The sequence below is a fragment of the Chelonia mydas genome, chromosome 5 (genome assembly GCF_015237465.2).
Source record: "Chelonia mydas isolate rCheMyd1 chromosome 5, rCheMyd1.pri.v2, whole genome shotgun sequence".
Lineage (NCBI taxonomy): Eukaryota > Metazoa > Chordata > Testudines > Cheloniidae > Chelonia > Chelonia mydas.
Genome location: NC_051245.2, coordinates 54731950 through 54751943, shown reverse-complemented (window position 1 = coordinate 54751943; position 19994 = coordinate 54731950). Strand labels below are relative to the sequence as shown.

General features: G+C 42.8%; 1 protein-coding gene across 3 annotated transcripts; it reads left to right on the top strand.

The window, feature by feature from the left end:
• The first annotated feature begins 265 nt into the window (after positions 1–265).
• CCNH (cyclin H) lies at positions 266–19789 on the top strand. Of its 3 annotated transcripts, XM_037903191.2 has the most exons (10): positions 269–522; positions 903–1025; positions 4091–4164; positions 4459–4669; positions 5636–5799; positions 8460–8530; positions 10900–11011; positions 11699–11759; positions 16399–16475; positions 19575–19789. In XM_037903191.2, the coding sequence occupies exons 1-9, from the start codon at positions 406–408 to the stop codon at positions 16450–16452; spliced, it is 987 nt and encodes a 328-aa protein (XP_037759119.1). In that variant the 5' UTR covers positions 269–405; the 3' UTR covers positions 16453–16475; positions 19575–19789. The 3 variants fall into 3 exon arrangements, with proteins under 3 accessions (XP_037759121.1, XP_037759120.1, XP_037759119.1); XM_037903193.2 differs by lacking the exon at positions 19575–19789 and having other exon boundaries at positions 266–522; positions 15370–16475; XM_037903192.2 differs by lacking the exon at positions 16399–16475 and having other exon boundaries at positions 267–522.
• The last annotated feature ends 205 nt before the right edge of the window (positions 19790–19994 follow it).

Below are 19994 nucleotides of genomic sequence, written 5' to 3'. Positions count from 1 at the left end.
TGTGTTTACCTTTACCTCTAAACTGTAGAGACTACAACTCCCAGCATGCAGTGTTCGCTCACTGCCGGCTGGGAGGGGCCGCTTGCCTCCGGTTAAAGCACGGAACGCTGGGAACTACCACTAGCTATGTCGCTGCACCTCCCGGGAATTGTAGTTTTCCTGGGGCCGCAGTGCAAGCTGGGACTGCAGAGTTTGGTGGGAGAAGATTTCACCCAACCACAGTACACGCTGGGACCCACAGTGGCGCGAGAAATGCTGGGATATGTCGGATTTGGGTAACGCGCTAGGGGCGGGGCTTGGCTTGAAAGAGCGTCCGGTGGGGTTAGTGGCGTGCGCGCTCTCGGGGAGCTGGGCACGCGCTCCGGGTGCCGGTTGGCGAGCGGTGGTCGGCTGGCCGCGGCCGGGATGTACCACAGCAGCACGCAGAGGCGGCACTGGACCTTCCGCAGTGAGGAGGACCTGGGCCGCTGCCGAGCCGACGCCAACCGCCAGTTCCGCTGCAAAGCGGTGGCCTGCGGAAAGGTACCGACGGCCCCGCCGCGTCCCTGCACAGCCAGAGCCAGCATCCGGGCTCGGGATGGGGCCGTCGTCGTCCGGGGGCGGAGGGGTCGGTCCCGGGGGACACTGTCGCAGGGGAGCCGGGCGCGGGGGAGCCCTGTGGCTGCAGCTGTCGGCGAGTCCCGGGTGCCCGGCGCGGCTCCCCCCAGGCTGCGAAGGGGGCAGGGTGCGGGCAACAGCTGCGCCAAGCAGCGGGTCTGGGCGAGGCCCGGGAGTGTCCCTTGGATCCCGCCGCCCCTCCTGCGGCGGCCCCGGTGGAGGCGGCAGTCTCTGCTGCTGCGGGCGGCGCCCGGAGCAGCGGCAGGGTCCCGGCCCGCGGTGAAGCTGCCCGTGTTCTCCCGCAGGCTCGGCAGAGCGACTCGCTGCTTCTGGAGCCCCGGGAGGAGCTGATAATCTGTAAATATTATGAGAAGAAACTGCTGGATTTCTGCTCCGTGTTCAAACCTGCCATGCCCAGATCCGTGGTGGTGAGTTGTGTACGGTTGATCGGTCTGCCGCACAGAAATGTAGGGACGCTGCCTTTCCTTTGCAAACCGCCCCTCTCTTGAGAGACCCACATCTCCAGCACCGTGGGGAGGGGCACTTGGCCCATCTTTCCACAGGTTCGGTTTGTGGGGAATAAAAGGACTTGATCCTTGCAGCCACCAAAAGAGGAGGAGGCGGAGTGCCCGTGGGGCCCTTGGCACTTCCCTCATTGGTTTATTTTAGGTGTGTGTATTGCAAGATTTTTTTGTTTGTTCCAACTCTGGGAGGATTTTTTCCTTGTTGAGGGTCTGACTTGATTGGCATCATGGATACAGGTATTAGAAAGACTAATCCAGAATCAATGTGCATTTTTGTTCTTGTGTGTGGTTTTTTTGCTTTTTATTGGGAGTTGGTTTGGGCCAGAAGAGTCTCTGGCAGGTTTTTAATCTGTTCTTGCTTAGGTTGACCATCTCCTGGGGAAAAAGTGCTCTTGCTAGTAGAGAGGGAAAGTTACACCTTCCTGAACCAGTTTTAATGAATCTAGCTCCAGGGCACCTGTTATAGTCCTAGATTATTGCATATAAAGAGCTAGGTTTTCTCCTACAAAACCAAAATTTGATGATAGAAATGAATTCAAGACTGAAAGAAAAAACTCTAAATCTGAATTTCAGTCTAATTCTGGGCTTGACACACTTTATTATGTCACATACTTGTGCTAAATGCAACAAAGGTAAACCCCTCTAGGGTTTATTCTAGAAACCTAGTAGCTTTTTTTTTTTTTTTTTTTAAAGCATATCCTCTCTCACATCCAGGGCACTGCTTCTCAAACTATAGCTTGAAGCTTTTCATGATTCATAGATGAAATATTCTGAAACTAAACAGTGGGGGATAGAGATTTTAGGGCAGGGGTGGGCAAACTTTTTGGCCCCAGGGCCATATCGGGTTCAGAAATTGTATGGAGGGCCGGATAGGGAAGGCTGGGGGAGGCGTGGCCTGGCCTGGCCCCTGCCCCCTATCCAGCCCCACCAGAACCTCCACCCCAATCCAACTCCCCGCTCCCCACCCTTGACTGCCCCCTGACTATTCCCCCCCCGGGGAGTGTTTCAAACTAAGATACTTCGACTTCAGCTACACGAATAGCGTAGCTGAAATTGCGTATCTTAGTTCGACTTACCTGGCCGTCCTCACAGCGGCGAGTCGACCGTGGCTCCCCCGTGGACTCCGCTTACTCCTCCCCGATAGGTTGATCACTGTCCGGCAGGTAGTGAAGATGTGGCTTTGGTTTAGAATTAATGACGTTGTGTTTTCTAGAATGACTGTTGTCCACCTGCCTGAATTTGGAGAAATCTGAACTCTTGCAAATTAACATTGTAGCTAAACATCTAAAGAAAAACTGAATAGCAATAGACACATGATGGAGTAAATAGGAAAAAAAATACTGGATTGCATGTCAATGTGTTTTATCAAGATGCGGATGTGAAATGATAGAAAGGACTAATGGTCCAATGATTAAGGCAGTATTTTGAGCTTTGGGAGATCTGGGTTCAGTTCACTGTTATTCCACAGACTTCCTTTGTGACCCTGGGCAAGTCACTCAGGTCTAGATCCACAAGGAGATTTAGGCACCTAAGTCCAAAATTAGAGGCTTCTGACATTCACAAAACTCCTGTTCAGCTGCTTCCTAATCCTTTAGGTGTCCAATGATCCAAGATGCCAAAGTTTCTGTCAGTATACATGTGCAGAACTGTTGTGATGCACTGATCAGCTTTCTACCTTAAGCTTGCTCCCAGTTCTGCTGAGATTCTTAAACTAGGTGTTTCTCTGATTCCTAGGTTTATCTGTTTGGCCCAGTTTTCTCAGAGCAGGCCTAATCTGCACAAAAGAGCAAAGGTCAAGACTTTTAGGGGTGGGTGGATGGATGTATGTATGTCCGAATAGCCAAGCGGTTATAGCACTCCCCCAGGATGTTGGAGATTTGTCTGATTTGTAGTAGGACCTTGAACGTAGGTCTTCTGCATTCCAGGTGAGTGTCCTGATCACTAAGTTTTTTTTTTAGGTCTTCTGGGATAAGCTTCTCTTAACTTCTCCTGTAGAAGTTGTTCCACTCTGTATAAATGACTTATTTTTTAGACTAGGGACTTGAACCCAGCTCTCCCACATCATATGGGAGTGGCTTAACCACCAGTTGCATGTTTTAGTTTTTTTTTCTTCTCTGATCCAAGTAATATTTATTTATACCAAGTGGAACAGCTTCAACAGGAGAGCTTACTCCATTCTAGCAAATAGCCTGGTGGTTAGGGCATTTACTTGTGAGGTGGAAGACCTGGGTTCAAATCCCTGTTCAAAACAGGCATTCCTTGAGGCTATTGACTACAATGGATGGGAGCCCACTGTATGTGAGGTTGTCTTCTGTGAGAGAGTGCTCACCTGGCTTAAGAGCCTAAATCCAAGGGAGGGTTCATGGCTATAAATCTTGAGCTGAGATAGGTGCCCCTTCAGTCTAGAGTTGGGTGCCTATGTCTCTTTGAAGGGTTGGACTTAGCTTCTGCCCTTTGCCTCTGTATTTTCCACTGACTAGCTTAGATTGCTCACCACTCAGCTTGCTGGCTTGTACGGATTCGTTTCTTAGGTGTCTAACTCTCCCAGGCATTTTATGGGGAGCCTAGGCACCTTATTCAGGGCTGAGGATTCCACTGTCCAGTAGATTGTTTATCAGTTAAGTAGTTCCAGGCCCTTAGGTCCTTTTGTGGATCTAGCTCTCTGTGCCTCAGTTCCATGTGTGTACTTACACACCCTATTTATTTATTTTTTGTGTGGGCAGGGTGCAAGGTGTAACAATGCCTTGCAGGATTATTCAGGATAAATATGTTAAAGGTGGCGAGGTGCTGATTTTATGGTGAATGGGGTTGGGGGCAGATAAGTAACTTAGATAGATAGACTTGCCCCAATGGAGTGTTGAAATGTGCCTTGTGTCTTTTTAAATGTGTACATTCTGTGTGTTGAACATTACCTATGTGCGGTTTGTGCTGTTTTGCTCAAGTGGGCCTTACTGACTCTTTATATTTAGGGAACAGCGACTATGTACTTCAAACGTTTTTACCTCAATAACTCAGTGATGGAGTATCACCCTCGAATAATAATGTGAGTAATTGGGACGCTTTGAATTTTACTTTTAATGTTTGTCAATATTGTCATATCCAGTAACTTATGAAAGCTCAAGCACATGAGTCAGGACTTTTACCTGTTTCATATAAAACAAGAACCTGAATAATGAATTTTCATCACTTTCCTTTTGGGAATAGGTTATTGTATTCTTCAAAACACTTCTTGCTTTCAAAAAGGGGAAATACAGACTCTGAACCAGAAAGTCTGTATGATAACAGCATGATGCATGCTACAGAACTAAATTTATGTTTATTATGTTTCTTTTCCAAGGTTAACATGTGCATTCTTGGCATGTAAAGTAGATGAATTTAATGTGTCCAGTGCACAGTTTGTTGGTAACCTTCGAGAGAACCCTCCAGGTCAGGAGAAGGCTCTTGAACAGATTTTGGAATATGAATTACTACTTATTCAGCAGCTGAACTTCCATCTTATAGTGCACAACCCTTATAGACCATTTGAGGGATTTTTAATTGATTTGAAGGTAATAATTTAATTACTGTCTTTCTCCTTGCTGTACTACTAAAAACTCGGTACCAAGTTAGGTACTTATTAATATTCTTTAAAATAAATAGGCTTGCTAACTTCATTTTATAATATGGTAGTGGGGATTGGCTGGGGCCTCATTTTGTAGTGGATCAAATTTGCGGAGGTTATGTGGCTGCTAGTATTTTTGGAGAAAAACTTGGTCAAATGTGAGACTTTTGAATTGAAGGACCATAGTATTACTGTCCATTTTTTAAAATAAGTTAGAACAGCGATTCTCAAACTGTGGGTCGTGACCCCATTTTAAGGGGGTCGCCAAGGCTGGCGTTAGACTTGCTGGGGCCCGAAGCCCCACTGCCCAGTGTTGGGTCCGAAGCCCAAGGGCTTCAGCCCTGAGTAGCAGGGCTCAGGTTACAGGCCCTCCCGCCCGGGGCAGTGGGGCTTTGGGCTCGGGGCGGCGGGCTCGGGCAGGCTCAGGCCTTTTGTTGTCAGAAGGGGGTCATGGTGCAGTGAAGTCTGAGAACCTCTGAGTCAAAATATGCTAGAATGGGGCGGGAGGGGAAGCTCTGTATGACGCTTCTGGTTAACAGATCAGTCTTCATATTAAAATATTCAGTATACAATAACTTAGCATGTGTGGGGGAAATCTCATGTGTCATACACCGAATTTGCATTCATCTTTTGTCATTCTCTAATGTAAAATGTATCCTAGAAAGTCTTGGATTTATACTGTAATAAGTGGGAACACATCTGAATTGAAACATCTCTGCTTTTATATGTGGTCACTAAACATTTCAGGGTAGCTTTTAGAATAAGATACTCTCTTAGACTTTGTTTTTCAAAATGTCCTTTTGATTCATATATCAAACGTTCATACAGAAGAACAGGAACAATTTTACATGGAGGTCATGTATCAATTAGATTAAAATACAGCAGAAGTAATGCCTGAATATTTATTTTCTAGACTCGTTATCCATTGCTGGAGAATCCTGAGGTCTTGAGGAAAACAGCTGATGACTTTCTCAATCGAGTAGCTCTGACAGATGCCTATCTTCTATTTACACCTTCACAAATAGCTCTCACTGCCATCTTATCTAGTGCTTCCAGGGCAGGAATTAATATGGAAAGGTAGGTTTTTTGCACAGGTCTGACTTAAATGACTGATTTTGCTGCTTGGATTAATTTGTTTGTTCCAGGTGCTAGATATCTTTATGCAGATGTATACCTATGTACTTGACTCATAGGGAATAGATAGTCTCTGAAACAAGGCACTTAACTGGCTGTTTCAAATGGTGAAGTATCACTATTTATTTTTCTTTTGTTGTTGGAAACAGGATGTTCCACTAGATAAGAAATAGGTGTTTGGTTTTTAATATTCCCTGAATCTTTGCTACCTCCAACTGTATCTCATATGGCCCAGTTAAAGCACTACAGACTTTCAGCCTGATCCTGAAGAGTCTGAGCATTCTTGATTCTCATTGGCTTTGGTGAGAACCAAAGGTTCTCTTAGCCAGCAGTAGCTAAAACTTACAAGAACTCTAACCATTGCCTCTGGGTAGTATTTCTGCTCTATGTACATGGAAACAGACTAGAGAAAGGGCTACGGGTATGTCCACACTGCAGTAAGACAGCTGCAGCTGGCTTTGTCAGTTGCATGGCTACAAAATTGCTGTCTAGGTGCTTGGTCTAGAGCCTGGGCTCTGGGACTGAAATTTTAGAGCCCTGTGAGCCAGAGTCAGCTGATATGGGCCAGCTGCGGGTATTTTATTACAGTGTAGACATACCTTAAGTCCTTTAAAATCTTTAAAGTACTGGCATTGTTTTGCTGATCAATTGTCAATTAAATTGACAGTGGCAGTCCAGTTGGCAGAATGCCCCATCGTTGATTTTCCATGGTGTGTGTCAACTGAGAGTTAAAAGGGGGAGTTTCCAAACATTACATATAAACTTAAAGATTCAGCAAGTTTTGAAACTTTAGGGGGTAAACTTTAATGGGGGAAAAGAGGGAGATTAAAACATCTCTTAAACCAGGTACTTCTAGATATTCTAAAAAAATTGGCTACATTGGATACTTGTACTAATTGTGTGGCAATTTTCTGTCTTATGCCTCACAGTGCCCTTGAGTATCGGGTTATGTCATAGCCTCATACCTTGAATGTGACTACTTACTGTAATAGCCGCAGGTCAGGACCACTGTAGCTCAGAGTGCAGAATGGCTTTCACTATAACCCCGTCTTTGATCACTCATAACTTCCAGAAATTTCACTCTTTGGGCTGCCCATGTTTGAATGTTGTCTTAAAGTGAATCTCTTGTTTTAAGTTTGAACAAAAAGCAGTTTGAGTAAGAGGAGAATGATATGGGAGGGGACAAGTAACGTGATCATAGGTATGTATTTTTTAATACAAACTGATGTGTTTTCTCAGGAAGCACAAAAATGTTCGAATGTTTCCATTTGATAGGCGTGATATATCCCAGTTTCATGGCCTACAGTAATATTGCGCAGAGCTAGGAGGTCCTGAATTCTATTGCAATGCTTCTTCCATTGCCTGGCCTTGATTCTCTGCATGTCACCAGATCACTGTTGTGGTAGAGCTATAACTTACCCTCTACACCCAGTGTTTAATTAAAAGATTGCTTCAAATCTCAATTTAGTTATACCACCTGTAGAATGGGGTTATAATGCCTACCCACCATTCCTGCAGATGCTATCTTATGTAATTGTAAAATATTATTGTAGTCCAATAGCACTGGAACTGCTGTAAGTCTTCCCTCTCTACACTAGATTGCTTCCTGCTTCATTGGTAAATTCCCAAAATATAGTTTTTACCTGAATTTTAAGCTAGTTCAAACTGTTTAAATTCACCTTGTGAGTCCTTTGTTTACATACTATTTATTTACAAGTGCTGTAACTTCTGTCCAAAGTCCGTTTTAAGAGAAACAAATTGGTTTTTAGTTTCTAACCTACAAAGAGTAACATCCGGAGTATTGGTAATATGAATGGTACTCACGTGGATTGCAGTTTCAGGACAACTGATCTATCCCTTTACTTTCTATTTTTGCAGTGTTTTGTTGAACGTTGGAGCAAGATAGAGGGTACTAAAGCATAAACTGTCATTTGATCTGGGACAAAAATGTTGCTCTGAAGTGAGAAAAGAAGGGTCATAGTTCATGTGGTGTTCATTCTGAGCTATTTTATAACTTGCCAAACATAAGCGGATTAAGTTTCAGAGTCCTACATTAACACTGGAACAATATTTGCTATCTGCCAATAATACCATTGTGATTGGCACAGTAGAAATGTGTCTATATAAATACTACACTTCAAGAATGGATAGCTAGATAAACTGAATGTTTCTCTTTGTGATCAGTAATGAAATAGTGACTTTAAAAAAACAAACAAATCATCAACATAGACTTGTGTCAGTACCCCAGTGAGATGAAAGGACGTGCCTCAGAGCTACCTGTCTACAGATTTGGGAAGATTTAGTTTACTTATTATTGCAACGTTAAAGGTCATGATTTTTTTTTAGTAGCAGTTCAATTTTTAAACCCATCTGCCTGTCTCTTAATGGTGTTAGATTTAGCTATTTATGCAAGGGGAAAAAAATATTTTACTATAGAAAACAAGTTTGTTCAGTCATGTTGCTAACATCATAAAGCTCTAACAGTCAGAACTTGACACTTTCTCATTTACATTAATAACAGTGGTGCAGCTATGAAGAATGTGTTGAATTAATCATTTATTGTATTAACTCTAGAATTCCACATTTTTCTTACTTTTTTGTAGCTATTTATCAGAATGTCTTCTGTTGAAAGAAAACAGAACATCTCTGTCCCAGTTACTAGATGGAATGAAATGTAAGTAAACATTGTGCTGAGAAGTGTGCATTTTTTTTCCCCAAACTAAATATTTAAGAGGTGGCTTTGGAGCAGGTTTGTTTACTATGGACAAGCTTATGTAGCTGTGTTTCTTCAGACACACGCTACCCCAGACACACACTATACCAATCTTCCTCACTTCAAAATTGTTGCAAGCTTAATAGAAAAAAGGGTCACAAAATGAACTAGTTAGCAGCTAAAAAAAAAAAAATTTGAAACCTAGTTTTCTATATAAAAATATGAAATTAAAATAAGAGTCTAATGATGCACTGAGCCTCAGTATTTTTATCTGTATCAAGGTCTTGGGGATTGACCCCACACTTGAAAAGTGAGAGCATTACTTTTGATATCTGCTGTTGTTGCTACTTCTGAATTTGGGTGAAATATTTTCTTAGTTGCTGTTAACTTGGAAGAAATGCAAGCAATTTGCTTTTACCCACTTTTCAAGTTTGCAGAAACCTGCGGGTTACTGCTTGTGCCACTAGAGGGTACATTTTCTAAGCTAAATAACTTTTAAAAGTTTAATAGAGACCTGTAAAGGTTTAGTCTTTTAAGACTCTTCTTGTTTCCTTTTATTAACTTTGTGATATATAAAGAAGGCGTGGAAGGGGGATTAAGCATTTTTTCTGTTTCTTTTACTTAAAAACATCCATGTCAAGTCCAGTTTTGCTAGAGAACGCATTGCGTGCCTTGATGCATATTGTTAGCTGTCATACCTTAATGGAAAGGGTGTTTGTGTGTTGAATCCTTAACAAAGACTTTTTCTCCGAAACGTTAGTCATTGAAGTTAAATGTTAAAAACAGTCAAGATTTCAGTGATTAAAAAGTCCTTCACCTCTCAGTTGCTGAACTTTCAATTTCTTGGCCCTTGTGAGACTGTTATTTCACAAGTGTCTTCCAGGCTAGATATTTCTAATGTAAAAAAAATGTGAATGAACCTCTCCTTTCCCTCCCCTTTTGTGTGTGTGTAAACACTCCAGCCATCATATATTTTCATGGGAAACTTGCCTTCAGGCTAGGACACACACAAAATAAGTAAATACATTGTATTTAAAAAAAGCAAACATACCAGTGGTACGGCAATCTGGTAATGGTAAAAATAAGTCCCTGTTCGTTCTCTTATGCTTGCTGAAAGATGATCACTTTAGTGTATTTTAACAGGATTGAGACTGATCTTTATTTTTAACTTACTTGTTGCTTTCCACATTATACATTATCAACATTTCCTTACACTTTCTAGTATAGTAATGCTCGCTCTGCATTATCACTTAGCCTTGAGGAAATCCAGAATCATGATGCCAACTAGTTTCAATGTAGTTCTTTGCTCTGAGCTTACACTGTATCTTGACACTACTTAGAATAAATCCTCTGACATAAAGTGACAGTTAAGACTCTTATACATGTAATCTTGAGTTTTCTAAAATTTAAGAGTATTTTGTGGTTTTTCTAAGCTGAGATTTTGTTTATGAAGCCATTTGAAAGAAGTCTTCCTTTTTTCTTTTTTCAATTACCTAATATTTGCTTTGACAGATAAAAGGATTTTATCTGGTAAGCGTTCGATCTAATTAAAATGGTCCGTAGTGCGGTGCATGTACTATTGCAGCTTCTTGATACCTGTTGAAAAGCTAGCTTTGATACCTTCATTAGATTATGAAGGCAAGAGGAGATGGCCCTGTTGAAGGGGCCTTCAAATTGTGCCACCAAATTCTTTATAAACTGTTCTGATTTGACTAGATCTTTCCAAAATCAAACTGTGGTTTGAATCATTATCTTATGCTTAGTACACTGAAGAGTCTACTCCAGGGATCTCAAACTCAAATCACCGTGAGGGCCACATGAGGACTAGTATATTGGCCCGAGGGCCACATCACTGACACCTTTTCATACAAAGATACAAAAGCCCCGCCCCTTCCAACCCCTTCCCCAAAGTCCCTGCTCCTGTCCCGGCTCTTCTCCGCCTCCTCCCCTGAGCACACAGCTCCCGCTCCTCCCTCCTAGAAAGCGCTAAGCGCTGCCACGCTGCAGTTTGGCAGCAGGAAGCGCCTGGAGGTAGGCAGAGGAGCGGGGACGTGGGGCACTGGGCGGGGGTGTGTGTAACCTTGGCAACCAGGAAATAACTCCCGGGGGGGGAGCTTGGCAGGCCGCAGCAAATAACTTCGCAGGTCATGTGTTTGAAACCCCTTGGTCTAGTCTATTGGACTAAATCAGGGCTGTGAGACAGGGGCTCTTGAGTTCTAAACTTGGCTATGCCACTGACTCTTGAGATAATTCTCACAACATTCTTGTAAGTTAATAAACTTATTGCAACTAATTCATTACTTTGAAAAGTTGTGGTGTTACCTCTATAGGCATGAAAAATCTCATAAAGAAGTATGAACCACCACGGCCTGAGGAGGTTGCCGCTCTAAAGCAGAAGTTAGAGAAATGTCACAGCTCAGAACTTGCTCTTAATGCAAACTTGTAAGTAGAAATTTGGAGCATTAAGGAGTTTTGACTTTTCTGCTTTCATACACTGCCAGTTGGAACTGTCACTTTCTGCAGTGATATGTTAGCTTTTATAAAACGTTAATTTTCCTTGCACTGTATAACATATTCACATGAAAATTGGTTTAATTTATTAGACTGAATATTGTACTTGTTTGTAAAATAAAATGTTTAATGTGAAAAACAATATCACTAACAGTTGCTAAAGTAGGGGCTTGGACTCCAGGGTTCATTCTCCACTCTGGCCACTGACTTATCATGGCACCTGAAGCAAATTACCTCTGTGTGCCGTTTAACCTATCTAAAAAATGGTTATTAACACTTGCGTAATAGGGTGTAGTTAACAATCTGTTTATCAAGGGCTTAGAGATCCTTTTAATCAAATTTGTGTAAAATATATGCCTTTTCTTGAGTCTTTTTGTGCAGATTGTAAAACTACACTATTCCATGTAAGATCTAATACTTTGCTTTTAGGTAGCAAAGTGAAGTGGCGAGAAACTTCCAGCATTAGTGAAACTCTAATTGCATTTTTGTATTCAAGAAATATGTGAAACAGAGATCCAACTTAAAAATGCCAAGGATAAGGAAGAAAAAGAAGCTAGTATTGGAGCTGAACTTTTTCTCAAATGTTTAAACATCTTGTATTTTTCTTTGGGGAGCTAGAAAGAAGAGGAAGGGCTATGAAGATGATGAATATATTACAAAGAAATCTAAAATGGATGAGGTTAGTAGACATGTTGCAGAAGCACTGTTCATATTTTCTCTAATCACTAACAAGAATGGTAGTTTGTTAATACTGTTAAAACATGTTCTGGAAATTTTCAGGTAGTGAACATTTCACAAACCAAGCAGTTCAAAAATGGCTATTTAGTGTCTGGATGTTTTACAGTAACAGTAAAAACATGCCTCCTAATTTCTTATACATTCTAGCCTATTTCCATCACAACTTATAGAAAGGGTTTGTGGCCAGGACAAATCTCTGGGACGTAAGTTAAAGTGGTAGTCAGTCTGAGAGGGGCTTGACATGGCTTTGTTGGCCAAACGGAGTTTATGTACTGCTCTTCAACATCTCTCTCCCTTCAGTGGAATATGTTATCCCTTGTTTTTTGCTAGCCTGTACCCTGAGGAGTTAGACCAGGAGTGGGCAAACTTTTTGGCCCTTGGGCCACATCGGGGTTGCGAAATGGTATGGAGGGCCGGGTAGGGAAGGCTGTGCCTCCCCAAACAGCTTGGTCTCCGCCCCCTCCCATTCCCACCTCAACTGCCCCCCTTGGAACCCCGGACCCATCCAGCCCCAACTGCTCCTTGTCCCCTGACCGCCCTCTCTTCCCCCCCCCCCCCCCCCAAGGACCCTACTCCCTGTCCAACCCCCCTTGTCTCCTGACTGCCCCCTGGGACCTCCTGTCCCTTATCCTATCCCCTCTCCCCCTGCCCCTTTACCATGCCACTCAGAGCAGCAGGATTGGCTTATTGGAAAGCCTGGGAGGTGGGCAGGTGCAAGCTGTGCTGCCTGTGCAGTGGTGTGGCTGCGGGGGAGGGGTGACAGCAGGGGAGGGGCAGGGGCTAACCTCCCTGGCTGGGAGCTCAGGGGCTGGGCAGGATGGTCCTGTGGGCCAGATGTGGCCCGCGGGCCGTAGTTTGCCCACCTCTGAGTTAGACCAAGCTCTGGCAAGAATTTTGGTTTGGTAAAATTTTAATTTTATTTCTTCACACTTGTGGCTTATTCTGTTCTTTGGATGTCTGTCTCATAAATTTAACTGAACAATGCAATAGGAAGAACTAATTTATTCATATATACAGTTTGAATAGGATGGATACAGCTTCACTGTTCAGTAATTTGTGACAAGCCACGTACTGTCTTTTTGCTCTAGGAAATCAGCTAATTTTCAGATTTGATGGTATCTGGAAACTAGCTTATGAAAATTAGAATGAAGCAGTGGGGAAGCAGACTGAAACTGGACTGACTTCACCTAGAAGCTGTACCATACTTTTTTTTTCTGGTCAGTATTGACGACATTTTCTAGTTGTCACCTCTTCCCAAGATGGGAGCTAACAGGAATTCAGTCCAGAAAGTAGGTAGCAAATTGTGTTGAATGTATGAAGTTCTAGTGGCTTGGAGTGCAGAAGGAAAACAAGGACATATTAAAGGCTAGCTTGTACTACCCTCATCTTGCAATTTTTTTTGTAAATTTGGAGTGAGGTAGGGATTTCGGTTTGTTATGGTAGCACTAAGGAACTACCATATGGGAAGTAATAGCAGAATGGAGGTAATTGTTTGTTACAAGTGGGAGTTGTGGCTTCTTAGAATATATTCAGGGTAAGACCTTGGGAGGATGTAAGCCCTATTGGCCACTTCGGATAATGCTGCTGCATGCTAACAGATGGAGAAATCACTGCTCTTACTGGATTCTTGTAAGATTAAAGGTCAGAAGGTGGAGTGTACTCTGCTTCCACAGCAGTGAAAGGCTTAATTGGCTAGATTAAGTGGAATTTAAGAAGTCTGTCATGGTTGAGAATTTAAAGCCTGTTGGGTAATGTTGACAGGCAAGTTTGTGCCCTATAACTAAAATACAGGGCCCTCTGATAATGTCTGCACGTGAACTGCTGTAGAGTTCAAATGTAGACACTTGCTACAGCGATGGGAGAGGGGTCTCCCATTGCTGTAGTTAATCCCCCTCCCTGAAAAATTCTTCCATTGACCTAGTGCTGTCTATGCCAGGAGTTGTGTGGATTTAAGGGGCATAGATTTTTGTTTGTTTTGTCTGTTTGTGTTTTTACACTCCTGAGCGCTGTAGCTGGGTCTACCTAAATTTTTAGTGTAGACCTGGCCTCTGTTTCATATAGTTATTGACTTATAATGGAAGTTAAGGTGTCTTACCATATTTCATAAACTTGAGCGGTCACTGGTTGTGTATTAATTTGAGAATTGCTGAAATTAGCCCATGATTTTCAGAAGTGAATGATATTTAGTAATCTAGCAAGACACTTTAGAGTGGCCTGGCTCTTGCTGAGCACCCACCCCTTTTAAGACAAGCTGTCTCTAGTGGGGCTTCCAAAATTGCTACACACTCCTGATGATCTTGGCCTTAATTTTCTAACAATATTCCTACACTAAAAACTGCAAAAATTGGTATCTTTTTAAAAGGAGCCATTCCATAATGTTACACTTGTTCAAAACTTGTTTTATGGAACAAAGGTTCTTGATAAAATTAAGCTTTGGTGTCTTGTCTGTTTTTAATATGTGAAATTTTCTTGAAGAAAAGATGAGACAAATTGCTAAAAATAAATCTACAGCACTCTCTTGCTCTGTACCTCAGTTTAAAATCACATCTTCAAGAAAACAGAGGCAATTACTAGCAGAGAGAAATCACGTGGATTCTTTTTTCTGAACCATTTAAGCTTATTGCTATGCTGTAACTAGCACCTGATGGTAGACCTTTAAATAAGAGATCTGCGTCATGATTTCAGAAATCACTTGCTTTTCTACTGCAGTGGGTCAGGTTTACTTTGTTTTTTGTTTAAATCATAATGTACTCTAGAATACTGATAACCACCAAGCCTTCAGGTCTAGGGAGGTGGTGCTTTGAGTTATTGTCCACATGTATTCCACTACTGGTGTGAATGTGCCTCAGGCATGTGGACAGATTTTATTTATTTTTTGGCCAGCAGTGTCTGTTGGGGCAATGCCTCCGTGCTGGATGACCCACTTCTAAAAAGGCAAAGAGGTGCTAGCAAGTTCTTTCAGATGGATTTTAATATCTTTACATGCACCAGTTCCTGAATCGCTGGTAGCGGTCGCAGTGCATGAAAGGTCCAGGCAGCAGGGACCCCAAAAATAACTTGCAAGAGACATTTTTGAAAAAAATTAGATTTGAGAAGAAAAATTACTCATGTATGTACTTGTGCATTGTAAATTACTAGGTGCTTCTGTCAGAATAATTGGGATGCAGTGTTGTAATTTATTGGGAAAACCCCCTCAACACAAGGATGAAGTGAAGCCCATTGTATCTGGGGGGCGGTTGGTAGTTTGTACGTCGTTGCAGGTGCCATTATATGTGTTGGACACTGCAGGCCATTCAGTGGCCTCTTCCATTGCTATGAACAGGGATTCATGGTTACAGTCTCTAGGAATCCTTAAGGAAGTCCAGACTATTGGGGACCTCCTATTTGAAAGTTGTGACCTCTCTTTAATGCAAGAACTGATGAAGCCCTGCACTCTTTGAAAGATTCAAGAGCCACTCTCCATTCCTTATTTTACATGCCAGTCTTTAGGAGAAAGCAGGCTAGGTCACAATACTACTCCAGACAAAAGACACGTTGTTGTTCGTCCACAGAGATCATAGGAGCTGCAGAGAAAGAAGCAGAGGTTCAAATGCAGAAAACCCTCTGCTGCCTCCTCATCTACTGCACAACCTCAAGGCATCAAGTTTGACTTGCTGACTGCCATACGGAGTTTCTGGAGGATCAGTACCCTTCCTTCAGTTTTTGAGCCCTGGAATCTATTACGCTAGTGCTGGGTCTTGGAGATAACCATTCAATTTTTCCAGTTCCTTCCAACCCTCCACTTTTTCGCATCCCTGTTCAGGGACCCTTCATGAGATTCTGCTAAAGCAAGAAGTGTACTCTCTTCTAAATCTCAGAGCAGTGGAAGAAGTGTCCTTGGAGTTCAGAAGGAAGATGTCTTACTCCCACTTTTTTTCTTATCCTGAAGAAGTAGGGCTAGTATCTAATTAATTAATTCTAGATTTGAGCTGCCTCCACAAGTTCATCCACTGTTTCAAATTCAGGATGGCAACCCCATGCCTCTCTAATCCATTCATTAGATCCAAGACTGGTTTGTAGTTCTTGACTTACAAGATGTAGATTTTCATGTATCAATTCACTTGCCACCTAGTCCAAGTGGGAGCATCTCACTACCAGTAGCGTCCTGTCCTTTGGTCTCTCAGCAGCACAAAGTGTATTCAAGTGCTTGGGAGTCATGGCAGCTCACCTGAGGCAGCAAGGGATCCAGGTATAGCCTTACCCTGATGACTGACTAATTCTAGGATGATCACTGCAACAGGTGAACAATCCTGTCTTTTCATCTCACTGGGACTCAGGATCAATGAAGTCTAATCATGGTTGCCAACCCAAAGAATAGATTGCACAGGGCCTGTGTTAGATTACAGATCAGCAAGAGCTTACTGTGAGAGAGGATCCAGACCATAGTGGACCTCACCCACCATTTGTAGGCTCACCTACAGCCATCTTTGAATGTGCCACAGACTCTTGGGTCATGTGGCTTCCTGCACTTGTTATTGCAGAATACCAGACTTCATTTATGTTCCTTGCCAGCCTGTTTGAAATATGTATCTACCCAACAGACATTTCCAAGGCATGAGGATGCAGGTTCCCTGAGAAGAACTCTCCATTGTTAAGTTGGTGGAAGGACCCTTTCCAGGTATGCAAAGGAATACTGTTTTCTCCACTTCTGCCTAGCAAGGTGTTGGCAACAGATGCCTCCATGTTAGGAGGAGGAGCTCACCTAGAGCACCTACAAAACCAAGGTTTCTGAAATCCCAGAGAGACTCCCCTTCATAAGTATTCTAGAGCTCATAGCTATTCATCTGTGTTCAGCATTTCTTCTTATGTAACATAAACTAACAATCCAGGTGATCATAGACATGCATCAGTGTTTTGTCAATAGACTCAGAGCAAGAAGCTACTCAGGGCTAGGGGTGTTGCACTGATCATCAAAGCAGTAGCTCTCTGTCTAACCAGGCTTGCAGAATATCTGACCTAACAGACCACCACCTCAGCAAGTAATTAGCATACTAGCATGAATGGACTAATTTTATTCTGCAGAATATCTTCTGTAGGTAGTGGATATCACAGTAGACCTGTTTACTATAAATCAGAAAAATGCCAAACATTTGGTTCAGTGTGGGGGTGGGAGGGGGTTTGAGCCCAAACTCCCTGTCAGATGCTTTCCTTACCTCATGGACTCTAGGGATAATGGAATCAGTGGATAGTCACCCTCTAACACCGAGTCCAAACAGAACAGTAATAATCATGTTTGGCCCAGGCAGTTCTGGTATGTGCATAAACCGATCATCTTAGCCCCCATAACATTACCTGTTTCACCTGATGTGATCTCAGAATGGAGGTTGCATCCTCCATCTGATAACATGCATGCTGGCTTCACTACCCTGAAGCAAGTTGTTCAGCTGAAGTTTAGAATATATTGATGCAGAGCAGAAAAGACTATGCAGCTCAATGGAGGATGAGCTTGGGCAGGCCAACACTGCCTGTCTCCCAAAATAGAAGATACTGGGGCTTCTATCCCTAAAGCAGTCACGGATGTCTATCGGCTCCATAAAGCTATGTTCAGCAGTACTCTTGCATGTCGTCTTATTCAGGGTTACACCATTCCCCTACTAGATCAGGTCAGACTAGATGATCAGTGATGTCTTATGGTATTACTAAGGCATCTAGATTTCTCAGGGGCCACGTTCATGTTTTTTTACCCCCAGTGTGAGTTCTCCCTTCTTCCTAGCACCTTAATATAATTTCAGCTGGGTTAATAGGAGCTCCTTTTGAGCCCTTAGCAATTTGCCATATACTGTCTATGAAAACAGCCTTTTTAGAAGCTATAACATTAGCTCACCTGGCTAGTCCATCATATGTGGTGGTCTACAAAGACACTGATCCTCAGGCCTTAGCAAAAATCTCAATTTCACTTAAATTCGATACTTCATCTGCCACTTTTTTCCACACTGCTCCAACCACAAAGAAGCTAAACTGCACATCCTTGACAGTAGTGAGGTCTTTTTCATATTACCTTGACAGAACAAAACCGTTAGGGGCTCCTTGTAGCATTTACAGATAGGGTGAAAGGTCAGGCAATATCCACCCAAAAGACTGACTAAATGGGCATTTAATTGTATTGCATCATGCTCTGAGTTAGCTAGATTAGATCCATCCATGCAATTTAGACCCTGTTCCACCTGGGCTCAGGAATCTTCTGCAGCTTTTCTGAGAGAGTATAACAATTTCAAAACTTGCAGAGCTGCTACAAGGGGATGGGTGTATGCTTTCACCCAGTGTTACTTGAGGACTCAGTATCTGTTGCCTGTTTTACCAGAGCCATCCTTCAATCGTTGTTTAATTAGGATTTCTAGCACTCACCTCCTGACTGAGGTTGCTGCTTGCTAGTCACTATAAGTGGAATACATGTGGACAATAACTCACAGAAAGAATGGTTACATACGTTACAGTAATTCTTAAAGGTGTTGTCCACAAGGATTCTACAGCCTGCCTTCCTTCCCTGATTCTACAGTCCTAGATGGAGTCCTGGTCAAGTTGGATTCTGAATTGGCAAAGGAAGAGAGGGAAAGTTGAGTCCTCTGCCCTTTATGTCCTTAGTGAGAGAGAGAGGATATCCAGGGTACAGGCACAGCCCCAGTGGACACTGTTGGCCAAAATAATCTGATCTCAGGAGTATGCATACCACATGTGGACAACACCACCAAAAAAACCAGAATTACTGTGGGGTAAGTATCCATTCTTCCTTTGCTATGCTTCTAGCTATAGTACTGTTCACACACTGTGGTGTACAGAATATGAATACTAACAAAAGTAGCCTCTGTTGAGTGTGTAAAACTGTAGTCTTGACAGTGTAGTTCTACATAGTGACAACTGAGTTGCACCTTTTTCTGAGGTTGTGGGCATAGTTCAGTATCTTAAAAGGATATAAATTACTGTTTTTTTACCCCCTTTGTGTTAAAAGTACATTTCCACTTAGTTTTTTGTGACGTAACAGTTAATCTAGGCCATCTAGTCATTGCTTTATTTATGTTTAGATATTAAATTACTACTCCATATTCTTAAGAGGTATAACACAACTACTCCTGTAGTATTTGGTGTCTTTATAGTAGAACATATACAGTAAAAGCTTTGGTATCCGGCATGTTGGGGGGAATGGGAGGTGCCAGGAAGTAAAAAAAATTCTGATTAAGGTGGAGGGAGTTTGGGTGCAGGAGGGGGGGCTCGGGGCAGGGGATTGTGGTGCTGGATCTTGGTGGTGAGATGTCCCCGCTGCTCCTAGACAGAGCTGACTCTGCAGCTCCCATTGTCTGGGAACCTCAGCCACTGGGAGCTGCGGAGGCAGGCACAAAGCAGCTTAGCCATGCATCTGCCCAGGAGCAGCAGGGACATCTCACCAGGAGCTGCCCAAGGTGAATGCTGCCCAGATCCAGCACCCTGCATGCCCTCCCGCACCCAGACTGCCTCTCGGAGCTTGTGCCCTGAACCTGTCATGGCTATTCCTCCACCTAGGAGCAGTAGGAACATGTTGCCAGTTCCGGGGAGTCACATGAAGCCAGGTATGGAGCCTGCTGGCCCTGTGCCAACTGGCATATAAATTGGACTTTCAGTGATCAGAAATACTGGTTTATAGAGCTTTCCAGTTGGTAAAGTGCTGGATAACACGGCTTTTACTGTACTGTGTATGCTTGTAATAAAGATATTCACCATGATTCTCTCTTCCCAATCATTTTAGGAAGAATGGACTGATGATGATCTTGTAGATTCACTAGGATTTTAAAGGAAGATGGCACCTAGCAGAACTTCAGGAACTACTTGTCATCCATCTACTGCATCATGTTGGAGTCTCATTTGTTAGCTGGAGAAAGTTTTTACAACTTGTGGCAGGTTCCCAGTTTGTCATGGGATAGAGATGAACTGCCTCTTTATAATAAATTGATTTGTATTTTATTAAATGTGACTAGTCACATCAACATGATTATATATAATTTACTTGTTTTTGAAAGAGAGCATTCTAGAATCAGACATGCACTTTCCTGAGGAGAGATTTTCATGCCTGACTCTTAATCTTGCTTGAACTTTTAATGCATTAACAATTGATGGTAAGTGGGTGGTAGAGTATATGCCATGTTGTCTTCTGATCAGCAGCATTCCC

Coding starts and splice junctions, on each gene's coding strand:
- CCNH (XM_037903191.2), top strand. CDS start 406: ATGTACCACAGCAGCACGCAGAGGCGGCACTGGACCTTCCGCAGTGAG. Junction 4,165..4,458: donor TATCACCCTCGAATAATAAT/GTGAGTAATTGG, acceptor TTCTTTTCCAAG/GTTAACATGTGCATTCTTGG. Junction 4,670..5,635: donor GATTTTTAATTGATTTGAAG/GTAATAATTTAA, acceptor TTTATTTTCTAG/ACTCGTTATCCATTGCTGGA.